General features: G+C 36.8%; 1 protein-coding gene across 1 annotated transcript in view; it reads right to left on the bottom strand.

Annotated features, from left to right (window-relative positions):
* The window catches only part of STK32B (serine/threonine kinase 32B), a 128304-nt gene that overhangs the window by 10570 nt on the left and 100262 nt on the right, over positions 1–17472 (bottom strand). The window contains exons 7-11 of the mRNA XM_021395514.1: positions 11627–11730; positions 9055–9171; positions 7906–8031; positions 5812–5943; positions 4963–5027 (exon numbers count right to left, since the gene is read on the bottom strand). Of these exons, the coding sequence (XP_021251189.1) occupies positions 4963–5027; positions 5812–5943; positions 7906–8031; positions 9055–9171; positions 11627–11730 (544 nt within the window). The remainder of the gene's footprint in view (positions 1–4962; positions 5028–5811; positions 5944–7905; positions 8032–9054; positions 9172–11626; positions 11731–17472) is intronic.

Raw genomic sequence — 17472 nt, 5'->3', positions numbered from 1 at the left:
GGAAGATGGACACTTTATAAGCAGTAAGATAAGATAAATGCACACACTAACATGCTGTCTAATGCAGAGTAACTCATTTCAGATGAGAGTGGATGTCAAAAAACAAGGCAAATGGAGATAAACATCTGTGATGGCATATCCTCCTCTGCTGACTTTTCCAGATTCCTAAACCAATGAGCATATCGAGGGTCTCAAGTTTCATGGACATTTATGGACATGAAGACGGACAAAGAGAAATCATGAAGCTAGTCCCTTACAGTCACTGAATAATTGTGATGTGTTGCGAGGCCAGCATTTATCATATATATGATTTTTTCAATGCAACTTAGGAAAGAATGTATTATATTTTGCTTGGAATCATAAAATCTAAGTACATTTCCAAATTCAGATGTATATAAATGAAGATGGTACTTTCGACTTGTTTTCATGAGGTTTATTTGTGGTTGTCTCCATTGCTGAGGCTCTACACTTATTATCCAGAACCTCTGGTCCTCTCCATTGCTTTGATAGTGAGAATGCTCTGATATAGGCATCCCTTGCCACACAAATGCTTATTCCTGAAGACGGATCATTATTTGGTGAAGTGTAGCAACTGCAATCATGTGTCTACTTCCTTGGGAAAACTTCAGCCATTTTTTTTCTGGAAGGCTTTGAAAATGAGGTTTGAAATATTCATTCATGGTTTTTTTTTTTCCTTCCATGAAACTGTGAAGGGAACACATTATTTAAAGTTTTTGTATGACCTCTTTTTCCTCAAAACTGAATTTGAAAGTATGCCTGCAGAAAAATGACCAGCTTAGGCTTGCTAGTGCTTAAATCTTTCGGCAGCTTGGTTTCCCAAGAAAGCAGGAACATTTGGAGTGGTAATACTAAGCCAGAAATAACGAGTGGTAAACGAAGAAGTGAAAGAGTCTGTGTGACTGCACAGTGCTTATTAGCACCAAAAAAAAAAAAACCCCAAACCAAACCAAACCAAAAAAAACAAGCTAGGTTCACTCATTCTGAGAAAGGTATGTTTTCAATTCTGTGAAATTCCAGGAGCAATCTCCAAAAGCAGATACATCCTTTAAGAAAGAGATGAGAAAGAGATCAGTGAAGAGCAGCACAAACACTTGAAGTGCTCAGATAGAGAGACTTAGGTTGAATCAAGGTTAGAAGTGGGAAGAGAAGAAACATTGTGCCATAGCCTCAGCCAAAAAACTTTCAGATATTATGGCGATTATATTATAAATATCTCCAAAGAAACTAAATGACATAAAATACCTGTTAAGAAAAGTACATTCAATGAGATATACTGCAAATCATTATGAATATTCAATTGTAATCAAACTGCAATGAAAGGGAGCATTTGGGGACTCTGAATTTGAATCTGAAAGGAAAGGAACTATAAAAAAAAGTGAACATTAATTTGTTGCAGAAAATATTAAGTTTTTTGCATATGACATGGACAAGATCAGAAAATAGGATTTTAAGCATCTTAATATATCTAAAGTATGGTCACTCAGCTTTTACTCTTTATTCTGGAAGTGGATTGCCCTCTGTACAACTAGAGCCACTCAAAGTCTATTAGGAAAGCACTAGGTATGGCCAAACATTAAGTAGTATAGCAAGAAAAGAGGGGGGTTGTGCACAGCAGACATCCAGTTGTTTCAATTAGTGGCATAAACATTTTGTGTAGTTGTTTTGAATGACTACTAAGACAAATGGGGTCCCAGTGGCTTAGGAAAGAGTCAAACCTGTTCAATCAATGGAGACTAGACAGCTGAACATCACAGCAATGATACTACAGGATATTAGCATTAAAGTGAAAAAATTCCGACTTTAAAATCAGTAGTAAGGTTTTGTAACAATCCAACAAATCTTTAATTAAAGTAAATATTCTGAATTTGAATCCATTTTCATATACATTGTATATATATACAATGCATGTTCTGTTTAGTAATATTTGGCTATATGATTTTAATTTCATTACTAGTCTGTTAATTTTGATGACAAGTTTGTGAAGCATTCAGCTGAAGAATTATTCTGCCTGAGATGCAGATATTTCCTGTATTTTCTCTGTTGTTCTTTATTTGCTCACCTCTTTAATCTTAAAGGCATCTTTCAGGAAGAGGAAGAGACTCAGGAACCAAAAAGGGTAAGAAATGAGATTCCTCTACAAGAAAATATTGCTGCTGCTTCTTCATTTTGTGCTCTTTCAGGTTTTGATCATTCATAAACAGATGTAGATGTACATGAAGATTTGTTTAGTGATTACAGCACTAAAATAGCAAGATAATCCATGCTCAGCTTTTTAATGAAGCTAGGATGAAACATCATGGCTTTATCATACAGATCTTTTTTTATTTATTCCCTGAAGAAAATATAGTCTACAGCTTCTAAATGAGATCAGCTTCTTGAAAACTTGCTTGCAAGATGTCTTCAGATACTGCAAAATATTTGGTGCTGCATTTCTAGGTATAATAAAGCATCTATCTGTAGAAATAAATTTTAAAACAGAAAGATTCCATTTGTCAGCAGAAAGAGCCAAACAAGTCCCTGAAATCAATTTAAGATCATAATCTCCAACCAATATCCAGGACATTTTAGATCATAGTCCACTTAGTTTATGAATTTGAAGCTAAGAAAGAGACTTCACTGCCACTCTTACAAGAATAAAAAACATTTGCTCCACCCACTTTCAAACTTGGCTTGCAAAAGGCTGTTTTTCTTATGTTATTTTATTTATGTTATTGTGCAGGGACAGTGTGTAAGCATGCCCTAAAGGTATGTACTTTGCCTTCCTCAGCTTCTCATCTTCTTTAAATCATTCAATGAATACCCATGACTATATACTGAACTTTAGAATGCAATAGGAAAATAAAAATTTGTACACTCTGTATTTGCTAACATTGACTTTCACTTTCTATACTTGTCAGCATTAACTCAGAACCTTAGAATCATAGAATCATTAAGGCTGGAAAACATCTAGTCCAACCACTGATCCATTACCACCATGCCCACTTGCACTGCTTAGTTACTTCAGTCAGTCTCTTGAATTTTTTTTCTGAATTTTTAGTGTAGTGAGCCTTATCTTTAACCCAAAAGTTATATTTATCCCCCTTTAATTGCACTCTACAAGGTCCTGCTTGTCTCCTGAGCTTCTCTGAATGAAAATAAATATGACCTATTGTCATGGTTTTGTGATTTTCGGTTATTGGTATTCCACATAACATCATGTAGTGGATATACCTGGTTCTCAGAAGAGAAGGACTACTACAGTCCCCACGGTACTTTGCTCCTCTGTTGCCATTTTCCAGCTGGAGGGAAAAGATAAAAGCTCGCAGTATAAAAACTTGCAGATCATGAGACCTCATTCACTTTTTCTGCCATCTCTCGTCTTGGCAGCACCTCTCTCTCCAGCCATCTTATCGTCAGTAGTAGAGTAAGGCCTACCTTGATTTTGGGACATTCTCTCTCTCTGTATTGGATTTATCAGCTTAAATTGTAATTATATTGTATTATAGTGTGTTGTTTTGCATTCCGATATCTTATTTAGTAAATTAGTTTGTTTCTCCTCAGATTGTTGCCACTGTTCTTTGCTCTCAGGGCCATCTCCTTACCCTTTTCCCCTTTTCCCTTTTCCCGGGATGTGGGCCCGTGGGTCCCCCATCCCCTTCGTCACGGAACCAGGCCGAACGCCCGTAAACCATTGACACCTATTTCAAGATTTGCAACATCAGTTGTAAGATTAAAGATATATATTGAAAAAGAGACACAGCCATAGAGTATCAGCGAGATATTCTGTAAAAACAGAGTCTGCTTTTCCTAGCAAATATTTTACAAGTAATGAATTGCAAGACGTAGAACTGGAATGGTTAATTCTGCACTCTATCAGGACATTACTCCATGACTCTATATTGCTCAACCTGTATTTTTTCCTAGAATACTTCAAGTTTAGGGATTCTCATTTTTTCCCTTGAAAGAGGGGTTACATGTTTTTAATTATAATTGCTTAGGATATTTTCAAACAGTTAAACTATGTAATTGGTTCTGCTCAGTGTAGGAGACTGTGGAGGAATATCAAAGCATCTGGCTGTGTTAATTTGAAACTAATTTAAAGCTGTGCTTGGGATTAACACCTGTAATAATGATATGATCATTTACTGGATATTATCTTTGAAGGAACAGCTCGTGTCTTTCAACATCTGCAGCTGTTCCTAAGAATCATATTAGTCATGTGACTTTGGAAATCCAGGTAAATACCTGATCAGGTCAAATGAAACCACTGAACATACTTGAATGAAATTTAAAAATTGACCAAAGACAAAAACAACTCTCCTGTTATGAGTTTTATTCATAATACAAACAGTCCACAGTGGTTCATACTCAAACACAGTAAGCTATCTGAAATGTAGTGTATTAAAAGGGCCAGGAACATCATTGATATCCTTGATATTCAGACTTGCATTTCTACTGATTCTATCTGCTGAGTAAATGTGAAGCACTTTCTCTGCTTATGATATACCTTAAATATCTAGTTCTACTGAAAAAGCCTGCTCTGATTAAACAACCTATTTTATGGTGGTGAAGTATGAATAGGGTTTCCAATTCAGAACCCTGCCACTCATATCATTAAAATTTAATGGGGTATCACTTCCTTTGGTTTTGTCTGAGTTGTGAAAAAATGACCCCTTGCACTGTATACCTTTTCCTAAATTCTTAATGGCTTCTCTCGAGAAGAGTTAGGAACACTGACCTTACCTGTCTAACCTCCTTTCACCATAGGCACTTCTCCTTCCTTTCAGAGATAGAACTACAAAACTGTCACACTGGAGACTAAGAGGATGAAATGAGTGGAAACTGAGCCTTTTAGCTCTGCTGCTGTGATCATTAATCACTTTTCTTTAGACTGGGAAAAAAAATCATTCTCAAATTAATTTCAGTAGTGAATGCTAAAGAGGCATTAAGAAATGCACTTACTTCTCTCTGTTGAATATGATGAATTCTTTCCTAACGGTTTCCAAGCACTGCTGCAGGTGTACGTTCTTTAAAAAACAGCACGAATAGGTTGATTAAAAATGACAGAAAATCATAGACAAGATCACAACAGCAGAAACGATACCAAACAAAACAGCTTATGAATGAATACTACCAAAAGGTATTTTGAAGATTCTTCATAAGTGGGCCCTGAAAGCACAATCATTTTGCTCTCTTTTGGGAGGCGTTCCCCACAAAGAATTCCTGGGGATTTTTAAGTCTGGTGACTCTAAGAAGAACTGTTTTTGTAAGCATTCAAAATTGTTAGGAGCAGCAACAGAACTCATTTAAAAGACCTCACTGAAATGAAAATTCAAATCAGGAAAATGGTTACTTCTTTATCTCCTCAAATGTTTAGACTGTATATTCTGTATGTCTTTCTATGTGGAACACATTAGTCAAGGCCATGAGAGACAGCTTTTAAACATTTATAAATAATAAACTCTTCACTGTGTACTTTTCATTTTGAGTACTAGTGGTAAATAAATACTCCTTCTAAATATCTGGCCATGTGTGGGAAGCATATTTGCAATGGGCAACAGTTTTTTATACTTTAAATTGGCATCTGTGATAATCTTAAAAATGATTATAGCTACAACATACTGTTACTATTTCTCTGAGATAAATTGTTGCTTTTCAACTTTGGAGATGGATTTTGCAGTTATATGTAAACACACAGAAACATAGAGACCAAGTCTACTTTCACAGATGGTAAAACCAAACTTCAGCTACTACGTTCATTAGAGAATATATGTTACATGCCACTGTGTGAAATTATGGTCTCCAACTTACCAGGGGGCAGCTTTCCTTAGTTCCTTCCTTGGATTTGTTTTTGGCAAGTCGCTTTTTCTTTTTGTGGAGGGGCTTGGACTCCAAGATCATTTCTTCAAGTTCAAATGTTGGATCACAGTTCAGTCTTCCTTTCTGGTACAAAAGGATTCAAAGTTACTCTTTGAAATATCATTGGTTTTTTCAGTTTATCTGGTCAGAGATAATAACATTAAGTTTAATAAATGAAAGACAATTACATTTAAATAATTTCTTGCTTCTTATTAAATACTTAACAATATTAAAGCTATACGTTGTTTATGACTAAGCTGAATATGAAGAAATTAGGTAAATTATACATAAACACTACTAGTAGTTAAGTGAAAATTATATCTGTGGATCAGACTACAGAGGAGAAAAAAAAACATGAAACTTTGTTATTGCATGCCTCCCATGTACATTGGGAAGGCAAGCCAAGATCCTGAATGAAACACCAAGCTGTTAAAATGATAATACTCTGCCCAAATGATGGCATCCACTGACTTCTGACTTCTAGGTAAAAAACACTGTTTTGCTACTTTTAAAGGTAGAATATTATTTTCAAAGCAACGACCAGAGTCTTGCAACTCAGTCTTCACATTTCTGAACTATTCTGGCTATTTGTTTTTACTGGTACTATGGTTTTTCTTCTTGCAATTCTTCAGTTTTAAAATGTGGGAAACGAAAGCGAGGAATTGAAGAAATCTTAGGATTTGAATCCTTTTCCACTTGTCTTTAACACTTCAACACTTTTTCTGAGCAAAATAACTTTCTCAACTCTTACTTCTATAATGTCTCCTAAAGTTAGACTCCCTCCAAAATGCAACTATGGTGACTCCCAACATGACAAGAATATGTCTTTGGACATATATTTAAAGGTAACTGTTAAAAGTATTGCATTGTTACACAGTCCCCATTATGTTCACCATTGTCACCATCAGTCACTGAGGAAAGCCACTTGGCCAAGAGAGCAGTACCCAACCTATAGTTTTCATGATTCCTTTTGAAATTATGTCTAAAATTACTTCATTTTCACTGTCCTCAGGAAAGTTACCTACACTCTCTCAGGTACCCTCAAAAATATCTGAATCCAAGTGAAAAGAACCAAACATCCACATAAGAATTGTGAAGTAAGGAGTTGAAGATACTTACCTGTGGCCAGATGGAGACCACCCCATATTTGTTATGCCCAGACTCTGGGATGGCTGGACAAAATCCAGCTGGATGAGGAAAAGCTGTAGTCCCATTATTAGTTCGTATAACTACAGCCAAGCTACCATACCTCCCTGCTCAGCAGTTAGGGCTAGTAGAGTGACACACATTTCTTGGCTGTACGCTTCCAGACCAAAGCTGGTTTGTATCCAGTTTTCAGGAGCAGAGTTTCATTAAAAAAAAAAAATCCTTAGTAAGCTACATATGTATTATTTGGAGAAGAATTATGGTGTAATATAGCTTCTATAACTGAACAAAGTCAAGAAATGTTAACACTAAAGTCACTGCTTTTTCATCATGATCCTCAAATCCATTCAACTTACAAATTACAAAACCAAAATAAAATAACAACAAAATGGAATAACAGAAAAACAATTCCCACCAAATTCCCTCACAAAATCTGAATGCTTTAATAAAGGAAACTGTCAAAAAGGAAATAGGTCAGCCTCTTGGAACTGCTTTTCTGAGTGAAAAAGCATTGGCATACTGTGATATTAGAAGCCTTATAAACGCTATGTCAGATGCCTAACTTTCAGAACAGCAACAATCTTCTCAGTATTCTTTGGCTCACAGTTGACACCGACAATCATTTGCTCTAACTGCTGAAAAGCAGGCAGGAAAGTGTTTTTTTTCATTTGAAAATGAACTAAAAGTGAACAAAGGTTCATTAGTTTTTTTGCCATGGTCTAATGAAGTGGCCCAAATTTTCTTAGCTCTAACTGAGAAAATAAATGCAGAATCCAAACCAAAGCTTCTGTGGGAGGTAAATCACCGAAGAGCAATAAATGCTCTTTAATAAATGCTCAAGTGTAAACAAGCTAAAAAGTTGGAATTTGCAAACAGTGTTCATCTAGCACATCGACTTACATTAGGAACAAAGCCTGGGGTCACAGCTTTCTCCAGAACAGCATCCCAGTTGACATCAGCTAAGTATGGAGAGCTTTGGATGTCTGCAAGACTTGAAAGACGGCACTCTGGATCCTTGGTGAGGAGCTGTGATCAAGCACAAGACATTTTCTAAGGGACTAGATGTCATATGAAGGAGTAAATGTATCAGACATTAGTTGTAATGGTACACAATATAGGGTGAGAGTATGGCTAGGGAATTCTCTAACAACTTCTAGAAGATACAATCCAAAAAAATGGAAGTAATAACTCATAGGATATATATGATTTAATTGTTACCAGATGGCTGCAGCAAACATGAGCTGTATATAGTAACAAAAGTCTGTTTACAAATAGACAAGAGTCCAAGTGACATGAAACATCACAGTTCATTGTCACCCAACAATTTGTATTTCATCTTTAATTTATTGAAAGATAGTTACACTGAGTATCCTGGCAGCAATTAAAATTGACCACCTCATTGCTCCATCTATCAAAAATAGATCGTTCATTGCTGCAGAAGGAAAGGTTCTTCTGTTTCTCTATTCATACATTCATAAAATCATCAGTACTGATGATTTGAAATACCTAAAAGAGACAGGTGAACCTTACTATGCAGACAAAAATTAAAATAGACTGGGGTTTTAAGAAGAACGCACCTTGCAGGGTCATCACATATTGAGAAAAATTCATGTTTTAGCTTAGTGATATTTCCAGCAAAGTGGCTTGACTTCTATTATTGCAATTCTAGCAACATGGGACAGCAAGAAATACAGTCTTTTTCATTTCTAAGCTCCCTGTCTGGAAACAGCAGCAGAAATTCAGGGAACATATTGGGAATTACTTTTTCTTAAAGCCTTGCTATCATTAGTGAATCAGTTTTAAAATAAACAAAAATATTAGGTTTCTGTTTCTTTCAGGCCATTCAAAATGCCAGTTTAGGGATAAGAATAATCCAGTACCTCAAGAGAAAATAGAGCAACAACAACATTTGGAAAACACTAGGAATAAGCACTACTTCTTTAGACTTGAAATTTTGGCTATCTAATGTGTGTCCTGATATGGTGCATTATTGGAGGGGCTTCTGCGAAAAGAGAAAAGAGAAGATGGAAGATGTTGGTGCTTTCTTACCTTTTTTAGTAATGCTATCATGCCCTTGCACCATGTAGACGAGTAGTGAACTCTTTCTATCTTGAACATGTTGAGTATCTCATCAATAGGGGTGGCTGAATGAATTTCATATGGCCGCTGGAATTAAGTTAAATCATTATCAATTCAGAAAGAATGGATAAAAAATGTACACAATTCATGTTTCCCTGAGCTTAGTATTGTTTGTACTGGAAATACTGAAATGTCAAAATATCTTGTAACGATTTTAAGCTAATCATTCTTTGCATGTGTTCTTTTCTTTGATGATAATGAATATAATTACACATAGATGCATTTCTTCTGTAATTTTTCTCTCATGCTAAGTATCCATTCAAACTAGTTTGTCAATAATTTTGTTCCTGTGGCATTTAATATGATAACAGGATTTACTAATTTAATTTTTTTTAGCTTGTAGTACTAGAAAAACTTGTGATCTGAAGTAACCAAATGCAATATTACTGACTAACGGAAGCTTTGTTATCCTGACTTTACTGAGCAGCAGAAAGAGACATTAAACATACAAAAATCTGCATGAGAGTCACAGTAAGAATTCAGACTTTCCAAAACTCAATCCTTTTTCATTCTTCTTTTTGAAATCTAAAATTAACTCATTGTGTGGATGTATGTATTATATGGACCTGCAGTGCCTAGGCTTCACAGTGCTTTGTTCTTGAAGATTGCTATGATTTATCTTTTATTAAATGCGGCCATTGGAAATTAAAGTACTATCCATAAATTTACTTTCTTCTTATTTATTAAAAAAGCATTTTTAAAGGTGTGTATTTCTGACGGAAATTGTTAGAATATTGCTCTGTGTTGAGGTATATTTTAAAACTGGGATAAAGTGTGAATTGCTTGTGAATTAAGCTTTGCCTAGTAGGTAATGAGTGTGTGATACATGATATGAGATCTGGAGCCAAATGCAACCAGAGCAGCAATGTGCAAATGCGTTACTCCTGTTGATGGAAAATCCAGCACTACTACCAGCAATGTGTTGTTCTGGATGCCTGGTGGTGGAACACAAAGCATGAGAAGTGTTGCATTTTCTTCATTCACCTCTGAGGCGGTGGGCTGCACGGAGGAGAAGGGAGCTGCTTACCCACTGCTTTACCATGCAGCCCTGTATGCATGAGCTGCCATTTTGCAGCCATCTGCACAGAGCTGCTGCAACAGATGGAGATTTGCAGACACGCCTCGAGTGAAGCACCATACCTCAGACTACCAATACTTCCCTTGTCTCTACTCCTGTCAGTCTAGGCCTTAACAAGACTAAATACACTTAGAAATACAGTTTGGGAAAAAAATGCACCTTTTCCAGTTATATGCAAAGGTGTGGGCTCCAAGCCACCCCCTGCCTTGTTCCGTGGGCAAGGGCTGCTCTTTGGGAGAAAGCAAGCAGCTGGCTTGGTTGACTGGAGCATGGACAGATGGCAATGTCTGCATTTAGAAAAAAGCATTTTGATTCAGTCTCAGCTTTGTCTTGTCTCTAGCCAGACACACTTATTCAGAGACAACTGTACTGATCTTGGCAAATAGTTACCCATCCATATCATTTTTCATTTATTAAATCGACCGAGTTAACTTTTCTGATTAGCCATGGGAGTTTCACCTGTCCTTACACAATCACTGATTGTGATCCTTTCTTGGAGACACTTGGTGGTGAAAAGATTGATATAAAAGCAGATGAACATTTTGTCATTTTATTTTATGTACATCTAGCACTTCCCTTTGTGGCTGGGATTCAGAATGTATTTTTCTTATCACTGCCAGATCTTCACTGTTCAGATAAAAATTTTCCATCCTGAGAATAATGTCAGTAATTTTTGAGAATCATCACAGAGAAAAACTGTGAAGACTTTTTTTTAAAGAGTATATATTCTTAAAACACCAGTGCTTTGAGAGCATGTACCGACATGTGGCATGGGAGAGAGATCTCTGTATCAGAACCTTGACTTTTGCTATCCCATGTGAAATAGTTTGGCAAAGATCGTCTTACTTTTCAAAGTGCTTCGCAGAACAGGTAACAGTACTGTGCTAGTGCCATACAATAGTAAATACTCCTCCCTTAAAGACAACATGCAATGTAATGCCATGCAATGAAATACTCTTTCCAAAGTAGAAATTAAGACTTAAAAAGAAGCCACCAAACTGCTATGTTAACTACCTGCCATTATCCTGAAATTACATGTGAATTACTGTTTCTCATAGTGAATAGTAAGTTCTTAAACAATAAACTTCAACTCTTTGAACCAAAACAGAAGAGAATTTTCCATCATCTTCTTTGATATTTGACCATGCTCAGGAAGATTTTTCATTATGTTTATTCACGGAATTGATTGGATATCTAATGAGTGAACTGGCAAATAAACATTTTCTGTAGTTGGGCCAGTAATCTAAGGGTATTATATAAGCTTATTTAAGGCATTATACAAGAGAATCAAAGACATAACAAAGCCTGAGGTAATTATCATTAAGGGTATGTTCAGGGGCACTGCAAATATTTGGACTTCTGTCAGGCAATATATTAAATAGCAACAAAATGTATTATTCTTACCCAACCCCTCAGCAATTCATATGCTGTAATTCCTAGAGACCACCAGTCAACAGGGTATGAATATCCTGGGCCTCCATCCATAAAAGCCTGGAACACTTCTGGAGCTAAAATTATAAAGAAAATCAAACAAAAAGAATTATATTAGGATGATTCTATGTATAATTCATGCATGAATTTTAAAAGTGAATAAGGATGCAATAAATTGGAATTAAATACGCTTGCAAACACAGCATTTTCAGGATGCAGTTTCAGTGCCTTGGTTTGCTGGCAACGAGTGTTGTGTATAACCAGCAGTGTGCTGTTTTCCGTGCATTTGTTTGCTTTGCTGAGAGTAGAGGGCAGTGATGGTGTGTCTCTAGTTGATTTCCTCTCCAACGCAATATTATCATATGCCACTCTAGGAAATTAAGGTCTCCTGCCAACCAGGCAGGAAATCCTAAGCTGTGGGCTATGCCATTATTCTTGCCATGTTCCAACTAGTGCTGAGCAGAGCTAGGGGCAGGAGAGTAATCAAGATGGCTCAGAGGTCAATTCCAGATTATCTTTATGCCCAACTCTCAGATAAAATCCCATACTTTATCATCCGCACTATATACTTCTGGGGACTCTTCCCCAGCCAGGGTTTTTCAGTTTCATATGTTGATTTCTACTTGGTCCATTTTTGTGAACAAAAATAAGTTAGTCATGGTAAGGGAATTTCTAAACTGAAGTGTGACCTGGAATATTTAGGATAACGCATATATTTCTGGGACAAATATTTGTAAGTTAGGTCATTCTTTGTGATTAATGGAAGTATTGACCAAGGTAGATCTCAACCCCAGACTCAGTTCTACATTTGAATAGAATTAAACGCTTATTAAGCTCCTCTGATTAACATTGGAAAATGGTAATTAAATACAATTCCTGACACTGATTTTATGCTATGAGAAACTCTGTCACAATTGGAAATAAATGCTGTGTCAATAAATTAATGAATTCTATTAGGCTAACTTTCAAGGAGAAGGAGTTGAGGAGTACCCTGCTCTTTTCAAAGCAAGGACCAATTAGCTAATTTCAGCAAGACATATTAAATAACGTTGCTGTAGTTATTCTCAGACCACTACATCTAAAGAAGAGGGGATATGAAATGAAATATCAGTCATGCTTTTCTAATTACTTCACAGCAGAATCTCAGTACACTTTGTGAAAACAACACTTTCCCTGGAGATTCTCTAAACAACACCATCACCAACCATAACATCATGCTACGTTGCAATTACCACTTGAGCCTCTTCCGGCCATGATACTGAGTCTAATGCACCACATTACCACCTCATTACCATCTCATCGCTTTCTAATGTGCATACTGCAAGGAATAATTTAGTCTGGTCACACTTAGCTCTGAATGGTAGTTTGGGATTTACCACCTAGAGAAGTACCTTTAATTAAAGGACATTCTTTCTAGAGGAGCTTTTGCAGTCCTTGCACCATTACACATTGCATCCTAACGACAGCTTGGGTTGAGTTCAGAATCTCGAAGAACCAAAGCGAACAGAAAATTTGGGTATGCATGAATTTATTGTGACAAAACTCTAGTTTGAAGAGTAAAATGAATGAACGAAAGTGGTTTTATGTTTTCTAACTGCAGGATCATCTCTAAATAGATGTGGTAGGAGAAAGGCAGGCACTTAACTTTTTTTTTTTTTTTTTACCAGAATATACGTGGCCAGGGAATAGCTAAAGAGTGAATCTCAGGTATATGTAACATTGTGCTGTTATCCAGTATGGTATGAGTGAAGAAAGCCTTAAACACTGTCACGATGAGTTAGCTCTATCTCACCACTGGCTAATATAGCTTAACTTCATAGAATCATAGAATGTCTTGCGTTGGAAGGGACTTCAAGGATCATCAAGTTCCAACCCCCCCCGTTGCCAACCACCAGATCAAGAACTAGATCAGGTTGCCCAGGGCCCCATCCAGCCTGGCCTTAAACACCTCTAGGGATGGGGCATCCACATTCTCTCTGGGCAACCTGCTCCAGCACCTCACCATCCTCTCAGTGAAAAACTTCCCCCTGACATCTAATCTAAATCTTCCCTCCTTTGGTTTAAAACCATTTCCCCTCATATCTTCAGACATACTTCAGATCTTGTTTGCATTCTAATAAGGCTCTTGTGTATGTAGAACTTTGTTACATATGTAGTTTTTCATAGAGATAGGTGCCGAGGGCAGATAGACTTTCCCATTTTATTTTAGTGGATCAATACATCTAAATACTTACTAAACTGCATATCAGGCACCAAAGTCATATTTTGAATATCAACGCAGGTACCCTGTAGTGAAGGTTTGCTTTATTTAGCCATATTTTGAATTATTTTTCCCACAGTGTCTAGATGATGCACAGTACTTCACTAAAGAAAGTAACCTCTGTGGACTTCATTACTGAGCTATACAGATATAATACTGTTTCTTTCTTTTATAGCTTTAGCATTCTAATTACGTGAAGAATCACTATCTGATTACTGTGAGGTAGAAACAAAAGTACTTTATTGATATAACCTATTACCAGACCAGAGCGGATATTATGCTAACTCAGTGTATGAGTTATCCACCTCCATTTTATTTGCGTACTCCAAAAGCTTCAGCATCAACTGATTCCACATTAAGCAGATCAGCAGAAAATGCTTTCTTTTGCTCACTGGCCCCGGTGTTTTGAAGCTCTGCTTTCTTACCTTAAGCTGATTACAGCAATCTTAAGATTGGAAAATGGGCAGTAGGGCTTCTGCTTTTTAAAGCAGATAACCACTTTTTCCCTGCATTAGCAGTATTTGCAATCCAGCTGGACTGATCTACTGCATTTAGTCAGCTTCATAGGAACTCTAGTAAGCACCTGCTTTGCAAAACAAAGGAGGGCTGCCAGAAGGTGTAGTTTGACTTCTGTTTTCCTACCTACGGATTTATTCTCAGGGGGAAATCTCAACTCCACTGAAGCCAAAAGAACTTTCCTCAATTCAGCAAGGCTGTTGAATACCAGTTTGAAACAGGAGGTAAAAATGGAGGCCTCCAGCCCATACAGAAGTTTCCCATAGTTTGCCTGCTTCGGGATTCTTACTCAATTCAGAAAGTCAGCAGATTCTCCAAGCACTGAATACTAGCCAAAAATCTGAAGAACTATAATTGCAAAATATGGAATATCCTTTTTTTTTTTTCCTGTAAGAAATAACTATGTCAGCAGAAACAATAGCAAGCACAAACTAGCTGGATAAAAATGACAGAAGACTAGAAGAAAAGTTAAAATTCTCCACTGATTTTCTCTAGGATTATAACTGACTTAGACTATGCGTAGTCTTTTAAAACTTGAATTTGACCTCAGCATGGATGGTCTTCCTGCAACCTGGAGACTGCTGGGGGTGGGTTCTTAGGTTCTTTACAAAGATGAATTTGAGCTTGCCAGGCTGGAGCTAAGGCCACACTTTTCTCTCTGCACCCATCTCCTTGTACCATAATTTTAGAGTCAGGATGAGAGGAGTGCCTATGTCTGTCACCCCATGCATCTACCTAAATGCAAGGATACTGCCAGATAGGGTACATTCAGATGAACAGAAGGGAAAGAATGCATATAAGAACAAGTGTTACAGATCTTTCTCCTTGAGCAAATTCTGATGAACAAAGACTGTTGGGGAGAATATGTATTCTTCTAGGTCTGATTCTGCAGATTCTTTTGGCTGGGGGATAGTAGTACTATCACATATGGTCAGAGTGAAGGCTAATGAAGCTCAGGTGACCACCTTCTTGCTCAGCCCCTCTTAGAGGTGTGAGGAAGAGGTCTAAGGCCAGATGTTTCAATGGGATCTCAACAGTCTCAGCAGTTATCATGAACAACACAGGCTGTTCAACTTTTCTCAGACAGATGGAAAATCTGTCACCCAGAGTACTGGGGTCTTATGAAATTCTCGGAAGCAATGCAATCTTTTGGCTTAGGCAGAGCATGACTCTTCATGTGTGGCAGAAGAGCATGACCAAGCACCTTTCATACCAGGCTTCAGTAACTACAGACACAGAGAACTTCAGAACTAGCTAGGACATCTGTGTGATAAAATCAGGAATGTATCCTTGAACAAACACACACATCTACCTTCAGCAACTCACCAAGCTAAAAATCTACTTCCATTCCCTCACTTCTCTTTATAATATACTTTCGCTGTTTATCTGCTTTGCTTTCTTGAAAAAATAACTTAAAAGGAGCTCATTTTTTTCCCCTATTAAATGTATTCCAGTGCATTTCATGGTGGTTCCTGCTATGTATTTTCAGTTCGCATTTTTTTTTTCAAATAATAAAACAAAACCCTCTCCAGAGCTCTGTCATGTGATGTTTTTGCACTGCATCTTCTTAACCATATCATTGTAGACTCTTTCCGTACCAAAAGAGAGATTCCAAGGAAGAAAATAAATAGTTACTTCACTTTAAAATAAAACCATACTGGAAAATAGTTATGAAAAAATTGAACATGAAAGCAAACCTAGTGGGCCTACATCAATCTCGGAAGCAGTGACTTCCTGTGATACCCATATTACTGTTCTGTGTGTTTAGTTATACTTGTAGCCCCAAATAATTTTGTGAAATAGAGAATAATTTCTGACAAATCAATTCATAGATACAACTCCTCACTGTAATTGTCAGATTATTTACTTTGTAAATGATGTAGAGGACTGGATGGTAACGCTATATCCTATTTGTGGAAGATTATTAGTACTGTTACAATTCATAAACTTGAAATAAAAGATATATCAATGTAATTTTAAAAACACTGAACCCTGCTCTTCACTATTTTTTCTTGCTTTTTAAGAGCATTTTGTACGTAGAATAAAATGCTTTTAATTAGGATTTCTGAAAGTCTGCAGAGTATTCATAGGCATCATTTAATTCTAAAGTTGAACTGTAAGTCTTCCAGGTGTCTGAAATTCAGGCCATTTCCATTTTAATGCAGTGCCCAGTGGCAAGTATGAAAAGGCTATCATGATAAAATAGTCAATTAAACATCCATTACAATGGTTGCATCAAATAATAACTTCTTTTTTTAAACAGAGCATTCTGGTTTAATCATAAAGAAAAACCATCAGACTAAATAATAAAATGAAAGGCTTGTAATGGCTCTAATATGAATCCCAAATAGCACAAAGTGAAGTTTTTGTCTGATGAGCTGATTTAAGGCTCACCTCCTTAGCATGAACCTAATCAAAGAGCATCTAGTGTACTTGCCTGGCACTACACAGGAGGCCATGGAGTGTTCATTAAGGAGCTTACAGAGCTGTTACAGAGCTGCTACTTACTCTAACCCATCAGCAGCTTCCCTGGTCAGTCTCGAAACTTTGTAAAAAAAGGTGAGAAGAAAAGTACAGGGAAATGAATGCACTAGACCTGTCTCCAAGTGGCATTTCCCCACTAACAACACTCCTTGTTTACAGTGTATTTAAACAATAACTTGTAAGTAATTCCTGAAGACCAATTAGCTGTAAAGAGCTAATCATCCAAGCATAGATAAGCATTGCCAATGAGAACTGGCCAGTAATTCCTACGAAATCCCAATGTTATTAATATTACAAAATTAAAGTAAAATTAAAAAATAAAGCCATAGTGCTTTGCCCTGAATGTTTGTTGATGACCAGGATGGACATGCCCAAAATATTTATTAGGAATGAAAGCCCAGGCATTAGCCATCCAGTTGGCTGGTTAGAGCTCTCTGCAGTCACTCTACATGTTAGCAAGGGGAAGTGGAGGTCTGTGGTACGCTTCAGAGATTGCAAAGCAATTCACTCCACTAATCATGTTAAAAAAAAATCATACATCAGGGATGGTTTTTATTGT

The sequence above is a fragment of the Numida meleagris genome, chromosome 4, assembly GCF_002078875.1.
Source record: "Numida meleagris isolate 19003 breed g44 Domestic line chromosome 4, NumMel1.0, whole genome shotgun sequence".
NCBI classification, from domain to species: domain Eukaryota; kingdom Metazoa; phylum Chordata; class Aves; order Galliformes; family Numididae; genus Numida; species Numida meleagris.
This window is presented reverse-complemented; position numbering and strand designations above follow the sequence as displayed.